At 35.4% G+C, this 17,601-nt stretch overlaps 1 protein-coding gene across 2 annotated transcripts in view; it reads right to left on the bottom strand.

The window, feature by feature from the left end:
* Nucleotides 1–6,666: 6,666 nt before the first annotated feature.
* The window catches only part of LOC138316392 (poly [ADP-ribose] polymerase 2-like), a 107,401-nt gene continuing 96,466 nt past the window's right edge, over nt 6,667–17,601 (bottom strand). The window contains exon 9 of one of the 2 annotated variants that reach the window (XM_069258092.1): nt 6,667–6,780. In XM_069258092.1, the coding sequence (XP_069114193.1) occupies nt 6,682–6,780 (99 nt within the window). In that variant the 3' untranslated portion in view covers nt 6,667–6,681. The remainder of the gene's footprint in view (nt 6,781–17,601) is intronic. The other variant, XM_069258091.1, reaches the window with a different exon arrangement.

The following is a 17,601-nucleotide window of genomic DNA, read 5'->3' as shown; positions in this document are numbered from 1 at the left end:
AAATTAGTTAATAAGATTGCAGGTTGTTATTTCACAATGAAGATATAAATATTTTACAAAGTTAGGGGAGTGGAAAGTCAATTCATTTGTAGTAAAATTATATAAATTGCAGTGAAAACTTGAAGTCATCATTTGACTTTAGATGATTTCTTGACCATCGATAACCCGTCCTGTGACAGTGACCGTACCATGGCTCTTATCACTATGGTTTTCAATAAACTAAAGATTCCACTTTCCCCAAAGAAGACGATGGGTCCTACCTGTGCCATTGAATACCTCGGGATTATTTTAGATTCTGTTAAAATGGAAGCGCGGTTACCATCAGACAAAGTCGACCGTATAACCAAGTTTATCAATACTATTCTGCACCAGAAATCGTGTACGAGGAAAGAATTGGAGCAACTTCTCGGGCATTTGAACTTCGCTATGAGAGTGATATTACCGGGTCGCTCTTTCGTGTCCTATCTTTATAGACTCATGGCGTCCGTCAAAGAAAGCTATCATTTTGTTCATTTGACTCGTGACTGTAAAGATGATCTATACATGTGGCTATTCTTTCTCCAAAATTGGAATGGTGTATCCCTGTTTTATGAGACAGTTATCACTACTGCGGCAGATTTTACTCTGTTCACTGACGCAGCATCCACTAAAGGTTTTGGTGGTTTTTTCAAAGGGAAATGGTTCTCTGAAGAATGGCCTTTAGATCTACCCTACATCACAGATGGAACTCTCTCTATGGCTTTCTTAGAGTTATATCCAATCGTCGTCGCAGCAGTTCTGTGGGGAGATCAGTGGACATGCAAACGCATTAAGTTTTATTGTGACAACCAAGCTACTGTTCAAATCATATCTAAAGGCAGATCTAAAGAACCCATTATTATGAAACTCATGCGAACGCTCATTATGTGTGCAGCCAATAACAATTTTGCTGTTTATAGTGAATATTTTCCTGGCATAAAAAATGAAATTGCTGATGCTCTATCTCGTTTTCAGATAGCCAGATTCAGGAGACTAGCACCATATGCGGATCTTCACCCAACCCGCTGCCCTCCCCTGGAACAGATTCTTTGGACCAGAAGTTAGACAATTTGTGGCAGTATGCTGTGTCCGATCGTACGCGGTATCAGTATGATATAGGAGTTTCAGCCTATTTCCGTTTCCTCAGACTAAATGGCTCTTCATGGTCACCTGGTTCCATGCCCCCAGTGAACGAACAGTTATTACTGCGATTCTGTACATATAGTAGCGAATGTTTACTATTTAGTCACTCCACAATTAAACTGTACTTGTGTGGTATTCGCTTTTATTATGTGAGACACTGGGGTTTTCACCCCCTCGAAAAACCTAATGGGCAAACCTTTACAGGCTTACAAACAATATTAACTGCCATTAAAAAGAAACAAGCTGGTAGCAGTAAAAGAGTGTGTTTGCCTATTACAGCTAATATATTGTGTCGCATATGCTCTACTCTAGATAGCAATGTCTTTTCTTGTTTTATTGACAGTATGTTAAAATCTGCATGTTTAGTTGCATTTTTTGGTTTTTTTGCGCTGTGGAGAGTTTACCTCGCAAGGACAATTTGATCAAAATGTTAACTTGTGTACTAGTGATGTTATTGTATTGAAAGACAAAATAGAGCTCACATTAAGGAAATCTAAAACAGATCCTTTCAGAAAAGGTGTCGTTATTCACATTTATGCCAATGATTCGAATATGTGTCCAGTGTTAGCTACACAGCAATATGTTAGTCTTAAGAGGAAGATTTTTGCAAACAACCCTTGTCTTTCTTTTTATGTAAATGGTCAAGGACAACCTCTGTCGAGGACCTTTTTCATACAACACATTAAAAGCTTGTTAACCAAAATAGGTTTAGATGCAAATTTGTATAATGGTCATTCTTTTAGATCTGGAGCTGCAACTTCCTCCCATGTGGCTCGTCTCGAAGATCATTTAATTCAAACATTGGGTCGTTGGACCTCAGATTGTTATACACGTTACATTCATACTTCAAAAGATGTTTTGAAAGATGCTCAAAATCAAATCTGTAACACCAGATTCCTACATTAATCACGTATGTACACTACATACACCTTTGTAATCGTCATAGATATTACCTTATATATATATATATATATTTGTACTAACAGACACAGGGAGAACTAAGGCTGGTTATTTCTTTACCTATATATAACATATTACTTTTACCAACTTGGGGATTACAGCTGTAATTATCATAACATCTGTATTTGGAATTTACTTCAACTTTGATTCAATAGTTTCATTAAATCCCCAAGTTTGTTTTTATAGGGGATAGATTTTTATTTGACATTTTTTCCAAATACACTTAGTCTACAGTTTGTTGAAATGCGTTCGGTATTTTCACATTTTCAAGCTGTATGTCCCCATTGCCAAGATTAATAAATTTTGACATTTCATTATTGATTTTGAGTTATTTATAAATTTAAGATTATGATTAATAATCTTGGTTTATAAACTCAAAGTTTCTCAGAGTCTCTATTAGAGTTATCTCCCTTTATTCCTCAATTTCTTTGTTTACTTAGCCTCGTTTTCATTCTTAGGCTGACTTTTGTTGATGAAGCTGGCTAAGTTCATCTAGGATTTCAACGTACCGCCTCCATCCCCGCCACTCTCCTGTGTCTGTTAGTGCCTTGGGGACTAATTAAGTTTGATCGTTATTTCCATATACATTTTGTATTCATGTTCAACTAAGTATATGATGCTTCATATACCTATTAACATATTGTGAAATTTTTACTATTTCTTAAATGTTTAATTCATCTCAATGGTAGTTAGATTAGTTCTGTTTTGTTCTTTTGTATATTAGCTATTATTATATACCTTCCAATATATGCATAAAACAAGTCTTTATTTTCCCATTTACACAATGGTTTCTTGCGCCATTTACCTTCCCATGTTCTTGCAACATGGTTACTGCGCCACCTTATTCCCATGTGTATAATGGTTTCAAGTCACTCTTCCCATATATTCTATATGTGGTCAACCCATATATGTATATGGTTTCATGATTCTTTCCTTCCCAGTAATTTATGTGATTACTGGTCACTTACATTGAGAATCTGTATCTATCAGCTGTAATTATCATAACGGAATTTACTTCAACTTTGTACGGAATTTACTTCAACTTTGATTCAATAGTTTCATTAAATCCCCAAGTTTGTTTTTATAGGGGAATAGATTTTTATTTGACATTTTTTCCAAATACACTTAGTCTACAGTTTCTTTTATAATATGTTGAAATGCGTTCGGTATTTTCACATTTTCAAGCTGTATGTCCCCATTGCCAAGTTTAATAAATTTTGACATTTCATTATTGATTTTGAGTTATTTATAAAGTGCCAATTGATGTATTTGCTCCAAAAAATTAAAAATCTATCGTGGGCGACCATGCAACACCTCCTTTGGTTACAATCCATGCAGAACTGTAGGACAAGTAGTAATTTAAAGGAAATGTTGACGGACGGACGATGGATGCCACGCCATGACAATTAAGCTCATATACTATTAACACATGACCTTGTGGTACCTTTCAATCCCCAATGGCAATCAATTGTTTTTGGGGTAAATGTTGACATATAGGGATTGAATATATTTTTCTAATTTTCATAGTGGCTATGAATAGCAGAAGCTATCTACATATCCCTTGGAGTGCGTAATCATTACATTAAAAAGTTTATTAAAATAAAAATTATTGAAAGGTTATAATATTATATTTAAAATATATACGCTATCCCATATACAATGAGAAACGAGATTAATGGAACAGCTGGATGACAAGCTTCCGCCTTCCAGTCGACCTTTTTTTTTGCAAATGATAAACTATTAACAAGAAATATAGTGACTGACAAAATACAACAAGTGTTGGTTTAGGCCATGACTTATCAACTGATGTCACACGGCTCAGTAGCTACTATGATAGGTGCGCAAGCCGATACAGCAATTAGACAATTGAAGTATGTAATCTCGGCTATGATTGGTTGGGATAGCTCGGTGGGCGTGGCTAAGATAAGAAGAACAAAATAGCAAGAACATACAATGTTGCCACATCTTTAAATCGGTATTATCAAACATATCACCTCTTTAAGTCTCAGTCACAACAGTCTTTTCCATACAGCGTGCCCCCATTACGTACAGGTGTACGTGATTCACGCATCAAAAGTAATATGCACGTACACAAATTGGAAGCCGAGGGTACACTGCACGTACGATAAAATGGGTGTAAAAGCTAATAAAATGGGTGTAAAAACTGAAAACAGTTGTTATTTATAATTTATATATTAAAATTGTCGGAAGAAATGACGAGACAACATCGTCCTGATCTTTCTGTAAGCTGGTTGCTACTGGCGATTTCCCTGCATTTTGATTGACTGATCATGACGACCCATCGATCTAGGTTATTTCCTAACCTGAATAATGTTTCGCTATTTGATTATGGGCGCTATCACACACTAAAGATCGTAAGGCGTAACACCAGCGGTGTTTACTTGTCTGATGTTGTAAACATGGAGCCGTCAAAAAAGCGTGCGATTAGCGATTTCTTTGCGAGTCCTTCTACCACCAAAAGAAAATCCGTGAATGCAACATCGTCTGAAAATGTAGATCAATGTAAGAAAAATTGCCCTTATGTCACCCAAGGAGTCGATAATTGAATATACTGGATTGTGTCATTGTCTTATGATCAAAGCTTGATGAAATGCTTCATGATTGTTTAGATTTTGCTTGTACCCCTAGATTTATGCTTGTACCCCTCAAATTTTCAGAGGAGGGGTACACTTTACCCCTGATGAGAGAAAGTCAGGGGGCACGCTGTCCATAGTAAATAAATTCACAAATATCCACATTTCTCCCAACAGATTAAGAAGAAATGAATCTGATTTGTAAAGTTGTACATGTAACTGCGTTATTCAGTAAAGTCGTATGTTAGCCATGTTTTTCTGTAATCTGTATCGCATGAGTCGAAATATATATTCCCCTACATTAAATCCGGAGACTGACATTATATAACACCTGGCTGCAACAATGAAGCTCTGAACGATGAACGGAGTATTTCTCCAGATGCTCGTCGTCAGAGCTACGATTCTGTCCCTTTGACAGTAGTGTAGCAAAACAGCCATTGGTAAAAAAGATATAATTCACGTGTGTCATGTAAGTTTGCAATTAAATTCAACAATATCCAACATTTCTAAAATAAAATTATTATCCTTTTATCTACCTCCATGGTTAAATTATGTTTGTAAGCACATTTCGACTCGCACACAATTTTTTACTACAAAAGATGATTTCACAGATTTTTTAACTCGAGTTTGAAAAATTATTCTGGGTAAAATCCAAATGATTATAGTGTTTCACAATGTTTATTCTAATTTTGTAGACTTTTTTTAACTGTTTAGGCCTACCTGTTGATTGTTTCATATTTGATGGTTTCTGGTAAATCAAACATGGCAGTGTATGTAAAGAATTATGTGTGTGTTGTGTTTGCCTTGGATTTTGCCTCTTATAGTTGAAGAAACATTATAAACAGCATATTTGTTATTTGAACATTGATCATAGTTGTAGTAGTACAATACATTTACATATGGTTATTATCCGAGAAATGAATTTGTATCAGCCTGACACTAGATCAGACTAAGGTAAAGTGCAAAGCCAGGTAACATATGGCCCGCCTTTCAGTGGCCGTGATAGCCAATGAGAGGCCCTGTTACATTTGGCGCTGGGTACCTCACAGCATCATCCACCTGCTGTGTGACCTACTGTCCAAGCGAGCGAGCTATAACATCAGCGACACTCCCATCACTTGTTGTATTTTGTCAGTAAAATAAGATTTGATTGACTTATTACAGTAACCCTTAGTTGTTTCTATATCAAGAAACAACACATTGAAGATTATACATTAAAATATTGTGGGAGACTTTTTTTTTATTGATATGAAACTGATGTATAAATCACATGTTGTAATATTACATATGTTGAATAAAAATATATACACAAAAAAAGTGAATAATCAAATCAGAGAAAATAAGAACAAAAAAACAGAAATATTGCAAATTAGGACAAAAATTCCACTGAAGTGGATGTGTCGCCTGCACAGCATCACAAAAAGTAGTTATTTACAGTTGAAAATATTGTTAACAATAAGGTGAAGTTATCGAGTCCTGTAACTTTTGAAAATATTGATGGATTTTGACCAGTATCAAACACATCTAAGATCTCATTGATATGAAGCAATACACCAAATTTGGTTGAAATTGGACAATAAATATTTAAGTTATCAAGCGGAAACCATGGATTTATCTGTTTCAGCGATTTTAAAGTCCCGTAACTCTTGCAAATATTGACAAATTTTGACCATTATAAAACTCATTTGAGATCTCATTAATATAAAGCAATACACCAAATTTGGTTGAAATCTGGCAACAAATAATTAAGTTATCACCAGAAAACCATTTCCAAGACGCCGACGCCGACATAGTGATACCTAAGTGTCGCCCTTGCAAAATTTGCAAAAATAGCTCTGAGATATATATATAATAAGATAACTGTATGAAGGATGCTGTAATGAATACCAGCTGTCGAGGGCAGACAACTGCAGTATTACAATAAGGTGTAGATTGTAAAACAATTCATTTAGAAATGATTTTTCAATCATACCTGTAGTTTCTGGTCAAGTTTGGAGGGAGGAGTTGGGGTGTCATCTTCCTTGAGACTATTAGAAGGCCCAGCATCCATTTCATCATTACCTTCCTGTAGAAATATCAGATTTATACATTTCATCGTTACATTCCTTAGAAATATCAAAATTATACATTTCATAATTGTATTCCTGTAGAAATATCTGATTTATACATTATATAATTATATTCCTGTAGAAATATCAGATTTATACAAAATCAGATTTATACATTTCATAATTGTATTCCTGTAGAAATATCAGAATTATACATTCATTATTGCATTCCTGTAGAAATATCAGTTTTATACATTTCATAATTGTATTCCTGTACAAATACCAGATTTATACATTTCATAATTGTATTCCTGTACAAATATCAGATTTATACATTATATAATTGTATTCCTGTAGAAATATCATATTTATACATTTCATTATTGCATTCCCGTAGAAATATCAGATTTATACATTTCATAATTGTATTCCTGTACAAATATCAGATTTATACATTATATAATTGTATTCCTGTAGAAATATCATATTTATACATTTCATAATTGTTTTCCTGTAGAAATATCAGTTTTATACATTTCATAATTGTATTCCTGTAGAAATATCAGTTTTATACATTTCATAATTGTATTCCTGTAGAAATATCAGATTTATACATTTCATAATTGTATTCCTGTAGAAATATCAGTTTTATACATTTCATAATTGTATTCCTGTAGAAATATCAGTTTTATACATTTCATAATTGCATTCCTGTAGAAATATCAGATTTATACATTTCATAATTATATTCCCGTAGAAATATCAGATTTATACATTTTACAATTGTATTCCTGTACAAATATCAGATTTATACATTATACAAGAGGCCCAGAGGGCCTGTATCGCTCACCTGGTTTTTTGTTAGTAATTATCACAAGACTTTGACAATTAGAAAAATAAGCAAAATTGACTCCCAAAGTTTAATTTTGAATCACAACCATACAATGATGCTCTTGATACCATACAAATATGCTATCCAATACATAGGTTCAGAGACAAAGTAATTTATATGAAAGTAGTAGCCTAATTGACCTTTTTGACCTCGCATCTACTGCCGTCTAAGGCCCCGGGGGTCAGCCCTATCATTTGTACAATTTCAAATCCCAACCCTATAAGGATGCTACCATTGCATTATAAGTGCTCTTCCATTCTTAGTTGCAGAAAAAAAGTCGTTTGTATGGAAATAGCTAAATTAACCCCTTTTGACCCCACCCTTCAGGCCCCCGGGGGGTCAGCCCAATCATTTGCAAAATTTTGAATCCAAACCCTATAAGGATGTAACCATTGCATTATGAGCGTAATCCCATGTTAAGATGCAGAGAAAAAATTATTTATATGGAAATTGACCACTTTTGACCCCGCCCCTCAGGCCCCCAGGGGTCAGCCCTATCATTTACACAATTTGGAATTTCCACCCTATAAGGATGCTACCATTGCATTATGGGTGCTATACCATGCTTAATTGCAGAGAAGAAGTCATTTATATGGAAATAGCCAAATTGACCCCTTTTGACCCCACCCCTCAGGCCCCCGGGGTGTCAGCCCTATCATTTGCACAATTTTGAATCCCCACACTATAAGGATGCTACCATTGCATTATGGGTGCTATCTCATGCTTGGTTTCAGAGAAGTTGTTTATATGGAAATAGCCAAATTGACCCCTTTTGACCCCGCCCCTCAGGCCCCCTGGGGGTCAGCCCAATCATTTGTACAATTTGGAATCCCCACCCTATAAGGATGCTACCATTGCATTATGGGTGCTATACCACGCTTAGTTGCAGAGAAGAAGTCATTTATATGGAAAAAGCCAAATTGATCCCTTTTGACCCCGCCCCTCAAGCCCCCGGGGGGGTCAGCCCTATCATTTGCACAATTTTGAATCCCCACCCTATAAGGATGCTACCATTGCATTATGGGTGCTATACCATGCTTAGTTTCAGAGAAGAAGTCGTTTATATGGAAATAGCCAAATTGGCCCCTTTTGACCCCGCCCCTCAGGCCCCCGGGGGGTCAGCCCAATCATTTGCACAATTTTGAATCCCCACACTATAAGGATGCTACCATTGTATTATGGGTGCTATACCATGCTTAGTTTCAGAGAGGAAGTCGTTTATGTGGAAATAGCCAAATTGGCCCTTTTGACCCCGCCCCTCAGGCCCCCTGGGGGTCAGCCCCATCATTTGCACAATTTGGAATCCCCACCCTATAAGTATGCTACCAATGCATTATGGGTGCTATACCATGTTTAATTTCAGAGAAGAAGTCGTTTATATGGAAATAGCCAAATTGGCCCCTTTTGACCCCGCCCCTCAGGCCCCCGGGAGGTCAGCCCCATCATTTGTACAATTTTGAATCCCCTCCCTATAAGGATACTACCATTGCATTATAGGTGCTATCTCATGCTTGGTTTCAGAGAAGTTGTTTATATGGAAATAGCCAAATTGACCCCTTTTGGCCCTGCCCCTCAGGCCCCCGGGGGATCAGCCCCATCATTTGTACAATTTTCAGTTAGTAGCCCATAAGGATGCTACCAGTCAAATTTTGTTGAAATCCGACCAGCAGTTATTGAGAAGAAGTCGATTGTTGACGGACGCCAAACGCCAGACGCCGGACGCTGCGGTATCCCATAAACTCACCGCGGTCCTTCGGACCAGATGAGCTAATAATTGTATTCCTGTAGAAATATCAGTTTTATACATTTTATTATTGCATTCCTGTAGAAATATCAGTTTTATACATTTCATAATTATTTTCCTGTAGAAATATCAGATTTATACATTTAATAATTGTATTCCTGTACAAGTATCAGATTTGTACATTATATAATTGTATTCCTGTAGAAATATCAGATTTATACATTCATTATTGCATTCCTGTAGAAACATCAGTTTTATACATTTCATAATTGTATTCCTGTACAAATATCAGATTTATACATTATATAATTGTATTCCTGTAGAAATATCAGATTTATATATTTCATAATTGTTTTCCTGTAGAAATATCAGTTTTATTAGGGCTTTTCACTATTTGTGAAAAGACCTATTGTTTTCGTTAAGTTTCTTATTCTTATTATTAAGGCTTTTCACTATTTGTGAAAAGACCTATTGTTTTCTTTAAGTTTCTTATTCTTATTCTTATTATTCTTATTATTATTCTTCTTCCTGATTTTGTGAACGCTCTATCAGTCAAACGAGATGTTTAAAATATAATTGTCGAAATTTGCAGAAAATTCTTAGTTAAATATTAATTACGTCATAAAAATTTAATTCAGTATGTGAAAATCATGTATCTGAAGGTGTTCCACGAACAAAATTAAGTAGGTCAAAATTTCCAAAATGGCCGCCATGACGTAAAACATAAAAACACAAAATCTGCTATAATTCGAAAAGTATGAAAGCTATTTCAAATCTGAAGGTATTTTATTGTAGGAAATGGAAATATCTAACTTTTACTCAATACATGTTTCCACAAAATATATCTCGTTAAAAAGCTCGCTATTAGTTCAAAGTTTACCAAAAATGACTATTTTTAGATTTTTTTTTATTATTCATTTTGTCCGCAACTTTTTTCAATACATCGATTCAAGATGTTATTTTGAAGGTTTTGATGTCTTCAAAAATAAAATTGGTCCACTAATTAATTTTTTATGACGTAATTTATATTTAACTAAGAATTTTTTGCAAATTTCGACAATTATATTTTAAACATCTCCTTTGATTCCACCAGTCCGATCAAGCCCAAACTCACACAAGATATTCCATTTATTACCGTGACTAATTCTTGTTAATATGGTGTTGATTCAAATTCAAATATGGCCGCAATGACGTCACTTCCGGTTTAACATAGACAGCCATAACTCGTTAACTACTGGGCCAATTTCTTTCATTTTTTTTATATGTGATGTAGAATAGCATACTGAAAAACTTTGTAATCGTACATTTTTCTCTAAAATGTCAACTTCTGGTTGTTTATTGACTCATAGTGCAAAATCGCCCTTTTTCGGTGAAAATCACGAAAAAAATCTACTTGTCAAGTTCTACATGGTATAGAGGCTTCATGTTTTGCATGCAGTAAGCTTAGATAGTTGACTATCGGGTTTGAAAAAATAAACGAGCTTGACCTTCATCCAAGGTCACAGAGTGCGTGTGATTGTAGAGTTATGAAAATAATCCTGTGAAAATTCAGCTCATTGAGACAGCCGTAGCTCGTTAACCACAGAGCCAATTATTTTCATTTTTGGATATGTTATGTAGAATCAAAAATGAAACAATTCATTTCCCTACAACTTTTCTGTAAAACGTCAACTTCCAGTTGGAAATAAGGGACAAAGTTCAAAAATGCAATTTTTCGACAAAATCATTAAAAAATCTTCTCAATTTCTAGAAGGCCTAGAGACCTAATATTAAGCATGAAGCATGCTGACATAAATGCCTACCAAGTTTGTTAATTTGATTGACCTTGACCTATATCAAAGGGCACTCGGGCTAACAATCCTAAAATCTTCAAATGACTTATTGTAAAGTTCTGAAAGGCCTAAGAATTGGTATTGGACTTTTGGTACGTTGAAACTAAGCGCTACCAAGTGTTTTATAAATGACCTTGAACAAAGTAGCTTTTAGGTGAAAAGCCCGTCAAATTGTCCCGGTGACAATTTCTAGTCAGTTTCTTTTCTTATTCTTATTCTTATTATTATTCTTCTTCCTGTTTTTGTGAACGCTCTATCGGACAAACGGTAAGACATAGGATAAAAATTATTTCAGTATGCTTAAGCCATGTAAGTGGAGGTGTTCCATGAACAAAATTAAGTAGGTCAAAAAATCCAATATGGCCGCCATGACGAAAAACCTAAAAACACAAAAACTGCTATAACTCAATAAGTATGAAAGCTATTTCAAATCTGAAGAAATTTTATGGTAGGGGATGGATATATCTAACTTATACCCATGACATCTTTCCACAAAATATGTCTCATTAAAAAGCTCGCTGGAGGTCAAAGTTTACCTAATGTTACTATTTTTAGATTTTTTTTCATTATTCAATTTTCGTCAATTTTTTTGCATCACATCGATGCAGTATGCCAATTTGAAGACTTTAATGTCTTCAAACTTAAAATTGATCCACTAATTAATTTTTTATGACATATTTAATATTTAACTAAGATTTTATTGCAAATTTCGACAATTATATTTGAAACATCTCCTCTGATTCCACCAGTCCGATCAAGCCCAAACTCACACAAGATCTTCCACTTATTACCATGTCTAATTCTTATTAATATGGTGTTGATTCAAATTCAGATATGGCTGCAATGACGTCACTTCCGGTTTAACCTAGACAGCCATAATTCGTTAACCACTGAGCCAATTCCTTTCATTTTCCTATATGTTATGTAGAATAGAATACTGAGAAACTTTGTAATTGTACATTTTTCTCTAAAATGTCAACTTCCGGTTCATCATTGACTCATAATGGAAATTCGCCGTTTTCGGTGAAAATCACAAAAACAACTTCTTGTCAAGTTCTACATGGTATAGAGGCTTGATATTTTGCATGAAGTAAGCTTAGGTAGTTGACTATCAGGTTTGAAAAAATAAACGAGTATGACCTTCATTCAAGGTCACAGAGTGCTTGTGATTTTAGAGCTATGGAAATGATCCAGTGAAAATACAGCTCATTGAGACAGCCGTAGCTCGTTAACCACACGGCCAATTTCTTTGATTTTTGGATATGTTATGTAGAATTGAAAGTGAAACAATTAACTTACTTACCACTTTTCTGTTATATGTGAACTTTCGGTTGTAAATAAGGGTCAAAGTTCAAAAGTGCAATTTTTCGTCGAAATCATTAACAAATCTTCTTTTGAAATTCTAGAAGGCCTAGACACCTAATATTAGGCATGTAGCATGCTGACATAAATGCCTACCAAGTTTTTCAATATGATTGACCTTGACCTATATTCAAGGTCACAGGGGCCAAAAAATCTAAAATATCCAAATGACTACTTCTCAAGTTCTGGAAGGCCTAGAGATCTTATATTACGCATGCAGGACACTGAAATAAATGGTTGTCAAGTTTGTTAATACAAATGACCTTGACCGGATTATGTTTTAGGTGAAAAGCCCGTCAAATTGTCCCGGTGACAATTTCTAGTACATTTCATAATTGTATTCCTGTAGAAATATCAGATTTATATATTTCATAATTGTTTTCCTGTAGAAATATCAGATTTATACATTTCATAATTGTATTCCTGTAGAAATATCAGATTTATATATTTCATAATTGTTTTCCTGTAGAAATATCAGTTTTATACATTTCATTATTGTATTCCTGTAGAAATATCAGATTTATACATTTCATAATTGTATTCCTGTAGAAATATAAGATTTATTCAATATCAGATTTATACATTTCATAATTGTATTCCTGTAGAAATATCAGATTTATACAATATCAGTTTTATACATTTCATAATTGTATTCCTGTAGAAATATCAGATTTATACATTTCATAATTGTATTTCTGTACAAATATCATATTTATACATTTCATAATTGTATTCCTGTAGAAATATCAGATTTATACATTTCATAATTGTATTTCTGTACAAATATCAGATTTATACATTTCATAATTGTTTTCCTGTAGAAATATCAGTTTTATACATTTCATAATTGTATTCCTGTAGAAATATCAGTTTTATACATTTCATAATTGTATTCCTGTAGAAATATCAGTTTTATACATTTCATAATTGTATTCCGGTAGAAATATCAGGTTTTTATATTAATTATTGCATTCCTGTAGAAATATCAGTTTTATACACCCAATAATTTAAATTATAAAGTCAATTTATCATCCCCTTGCTGTATCAGTTTTCATACAAGTATTTCATATTTCATGTAAAATTTCATTATCACCTTCTGTAGAAATAGAGGTTACACAATTAGTGGTTGTTGAATATTGAATTTATTCCACACAGGTGAGTTATTTTTTAAAAGTTACAAAAGACACGAGCTTTAGGGATCTTGGCGCCCACCAAAGAATGATCTATATCTGACAAAGGAAAGATGGATCTTTTCTCTACTTTTTAAACTTTTTCAAACATACTACATATAAAATTTGAGACAGATCGCTTCAGTACCTTTTGAGAAATAGCGGTAACAAACTTCAACTTTCAAAATCCATGATGATTCCTTGGCGGCCATCTTGTTGATCAATCGGTCCCAAATCGCAATATGCACAACTAGGGCCCTAGGGGAACCTACATGTGAAATTTGAGAAAGATCCATTGAATACTTTCTGAGAAATAGTGATAACAAACTTTGAATATAAAAATCCAAGATGGCTGCTAGGCAGCAATTTTGTTGACCAATCGGTCCCAAATCACAATATGCACAACTAGGGCCCTAGGGGAACCTACATATGAATTTTGAGACAGATCCCTTCAGTACTTTCTGAGAAATAGCGATAACAAACTTTGAATAACAAAATCCAAGATGGCTGCCTGGCGGCCATCTTGTTAACCGATCGGTCCCAAAATGCAATATACACAACTAGGTCCCTAGAGGAACCTACATATGAAATTTGAGACAGATCCCTTCAGTACAATCTGAGAAATAGCCATAACAAACTTTAACTATCAAAATCCAAAATGACGGCCTGGCGGCCATCTTGTTCACCGTTTGGTCCAAAAATGCAATATGCACAACAAGGGCCCTAGGCGGAGCCTACATATTAAATTTGAAAAAGATCCCTTCAGCACTTTATGAGAAATGGGGATATCAAACCTTAACTATCAAAATCCAAGATGGCTGCCTGGCGGCCATCTTGTTTTTCCGATCAGCCTCAAAATCTGTATGGCACAACTAGGGACCAAGGGTAACCTCCATGTGAAGTTTGAACAAAATCCCTACTGAAGTTCTCAAAAAATATCGATAACAAACTTCAACTGCCAAAATCAAAGATGTCTGCCTGGCGGCCATCTTGTTTTTCCGATCAGCCTCAAAATCTGTAAGGCACAACTAGGGACCAAGGGTAACCTCCATGTGAAGTTTGAACAAAATCCCTACTGTAGTTCTCAAAAAATATCGATAACAAACTTCAACTGCCAAAATCAAAGATGGCTGCCTGGCGGCCATCTTGTTTTTCCAATCAGCCTCAAAATCTGTATGGCACAACTAGGGACCAAGGGTAACCTCCATGTGAAGTTTGAACAAAATCCCTTCAGTAGTTATCAAGAAATATCGATAACAAACTTCAACTGCCAAAATCAAAGATGGCTGCCTGGCGGCCATCTTGTTTTTCCGATCAGCCTCAAAATCTGTATGGCACAACTAGGGACCAAGGGTAACCTCCATGTGAAGTTTGAACAAAATCCCTACTGTAGTTCTCAAGAAATATCGATAACAAACTTCAACTGCCAAAATCAAAGATGGCTGCCTGGCGGCCATCTTGTTTTTCCGATCAGCCTCAAAATCTGTATGGCACAACTAGGGACCAAGGGTAACCTCCATGTGAAGTTTGAACAAAATTCCTTCGGTAGTTCTCAAGAAATACCGATAACAAACTTCAACTGCCAAAATCAAAGATGGCTGCCTGGCGGCCATCTTGTTTTTTTCCGATCAGCCTCAAAATCTGTATGGCACAACTAGGGACCAAGGGTAACCTCCATGTTAAGTTTGAACAAAATCCCTACTGTAGTTCTCAAAAAAATATCGATAACAAACTTCAACTGCCAAAATCAAAGATGGCTGCCTGGCGGCCATCTTGTTTTTCCGATCAGCCTCAAAATCTGTATGGCACAACTAGGGACCAAGGGTAACCTCCATGTGAAGTTTGAACAAAATCCCTTCAGTAGTTCTCAAGAAATATCGATAACAAACTTCAACTGCCAAAATCAAAGATGGCTGCCTGGCGGCCATCTTGTTTTTCCGATCAGCCTCAAAATCTGTATGGCACAACTAGGGACCAAGGGTAACCTCCATGTGAAGTTTGAACAAAATCCCTACTGTAGTTCTCAAAAAATATCGATAACAAACTTCAACTGCCAAAATCAAAGATGGCTGCCTGGCGGCCATCTTGTTTTTCCGATCAGCCTCAAAATCTGTATGGCACAACTAGGGACCAAGGGTAACCTCCATGTGAAGTTTGAACAAAATCCCTACTGTAGTTCTCAAAAAATATCGATAACAAACTTCAACTGCCAAAATCAAAGATGGCTGCCTGGCGGCCATCTTGTTTTTCCGATCAGCCTCAAAATCTGTATGGCACAACTAGGGACCAAGGGTAACCTCCATGTGAAGTTTGAACAAAATCCCTTCAGTAGTTTTCAAGAAATATCGATAACAAACTTCAACTGCCAAAATCAAAGATGGCTGCCTGGCGGCCATCTTGTTTTTCCGATCAGCCTCAAAATCTGTATGGCACAACTAGGGACCAAGGGTAACCTCCATGTGAAGTTTGAACAAAATCCCTTCGGTAGTTATCAAGAAATGTCGATAACAAACTTCAACTGCCAAAATCAAAGATGGCTGCCTGGCGGCCATCTTGTTTTTCCGATCAGCCTCAAAATCTGTATGGCACAAATATGGACCCTCCATGTGAAGTTTGAACAAAATCCCTGCAGCAGTTTTTAAGAAATAGTGATAACAAGCATTGTTTACGGACAGACGGCGGTCGGCGGACGACGGACCACGGACGCAGGGCGATTTGAATAGCCCACCATCTGATGATGGTGGGCTAAAAAATAACTTACGTGTGTGGAATAAATTCAATATTCGATATCCATATGTCGTGAGACCAGTTTCTTTCACAATGATATTTGCTTTTAGCCGATAGAAATACGGTGAGGATAAGGTAACCTGTATTGGCTGAAATATGCAGATTAGGTGTTGTTATATTTTCATCAGCAAAAAGGTACTAATCAATATTCAAAAAGTCAAATTCTAATACAGAATCTATTGGTATAAATTTTTTCTAATTGGGAATATCTTTAAGATGAAATGTTAGTCATTGAACATCTTAATGAGTTTAATTTTTCATAGTTGCTTCAATAATATAAAACTCATTCTTGGACTTTATAAAAGCATGCGCACAACATGGGGCCGTTTCCTCTTACCAAATACAAATCAGGCCATATTGTAATCAAGTTGAGTCCGTTTCAGACTTGTTTATTCTACTAAACTCATCAGTGAAATCCTGTCCATCAAAATGCGTTAACATTATTAGTATTTCATGTCGATTTTACACCCGCATGAACAAGTCACATATTTTGACACAACAACCATGACAAATATGCTTTCCAACACCAGTTCGGATGTCAAGCAGCTATCACAACATAGTATGACGTCATTTGAATATTGATGACGTTGACAAATGATAACGTGACATCAAAGTTCACCATGTCAGCCATTCATAATGCGTACAGAGTTTATACCACATGTGGTATAAACAAATTTTTAATCAACAGCTGCACTGTCTATTTGATACGATGAGAGTTGTATAACACCGACTGTTGTGGAAGAAATACTAAAACTGAACTGTGACATTCTTGTGGATTATTTCTAAAGCTGAACTGTGACAATCTTGTGGATTATTACTAAAACTGAACTGTGACATTCATTTGGATTATTTCTAAAGCTGAACTGTGACATTCTTGTGGATTATTACTAAAGCTGAACTGTGACATTCCTGTGGATTATTATTAAAACTGAACTGTGACATTCATTTGGATTATTACTAAAGCTGAACTGCGACATTGTTGGATTATTACTAACTGAACTGGACTTATTTGGATTATTAAAGCTGAACTGTGACATTCGTGTGGATTATTA

The sequence above is a fragment of the Argopecten irradians genome, chromosome 2 (genome assembly GCF_041381155.1).
Source record: "Argopecten irradians isolate NY chromosome 2, Ai_NY, whole genome shotgun sequence".
Classification (NCBI taxonomy): Eukaryota; Metazoa; Mollusca; class Bivalvia; order Pectinida; family Pectinidae; genus Argopecten; species Argopecten irradians.
This window is presented reverse-complemented; position numbering and strand designations above follow the sequence as displayed.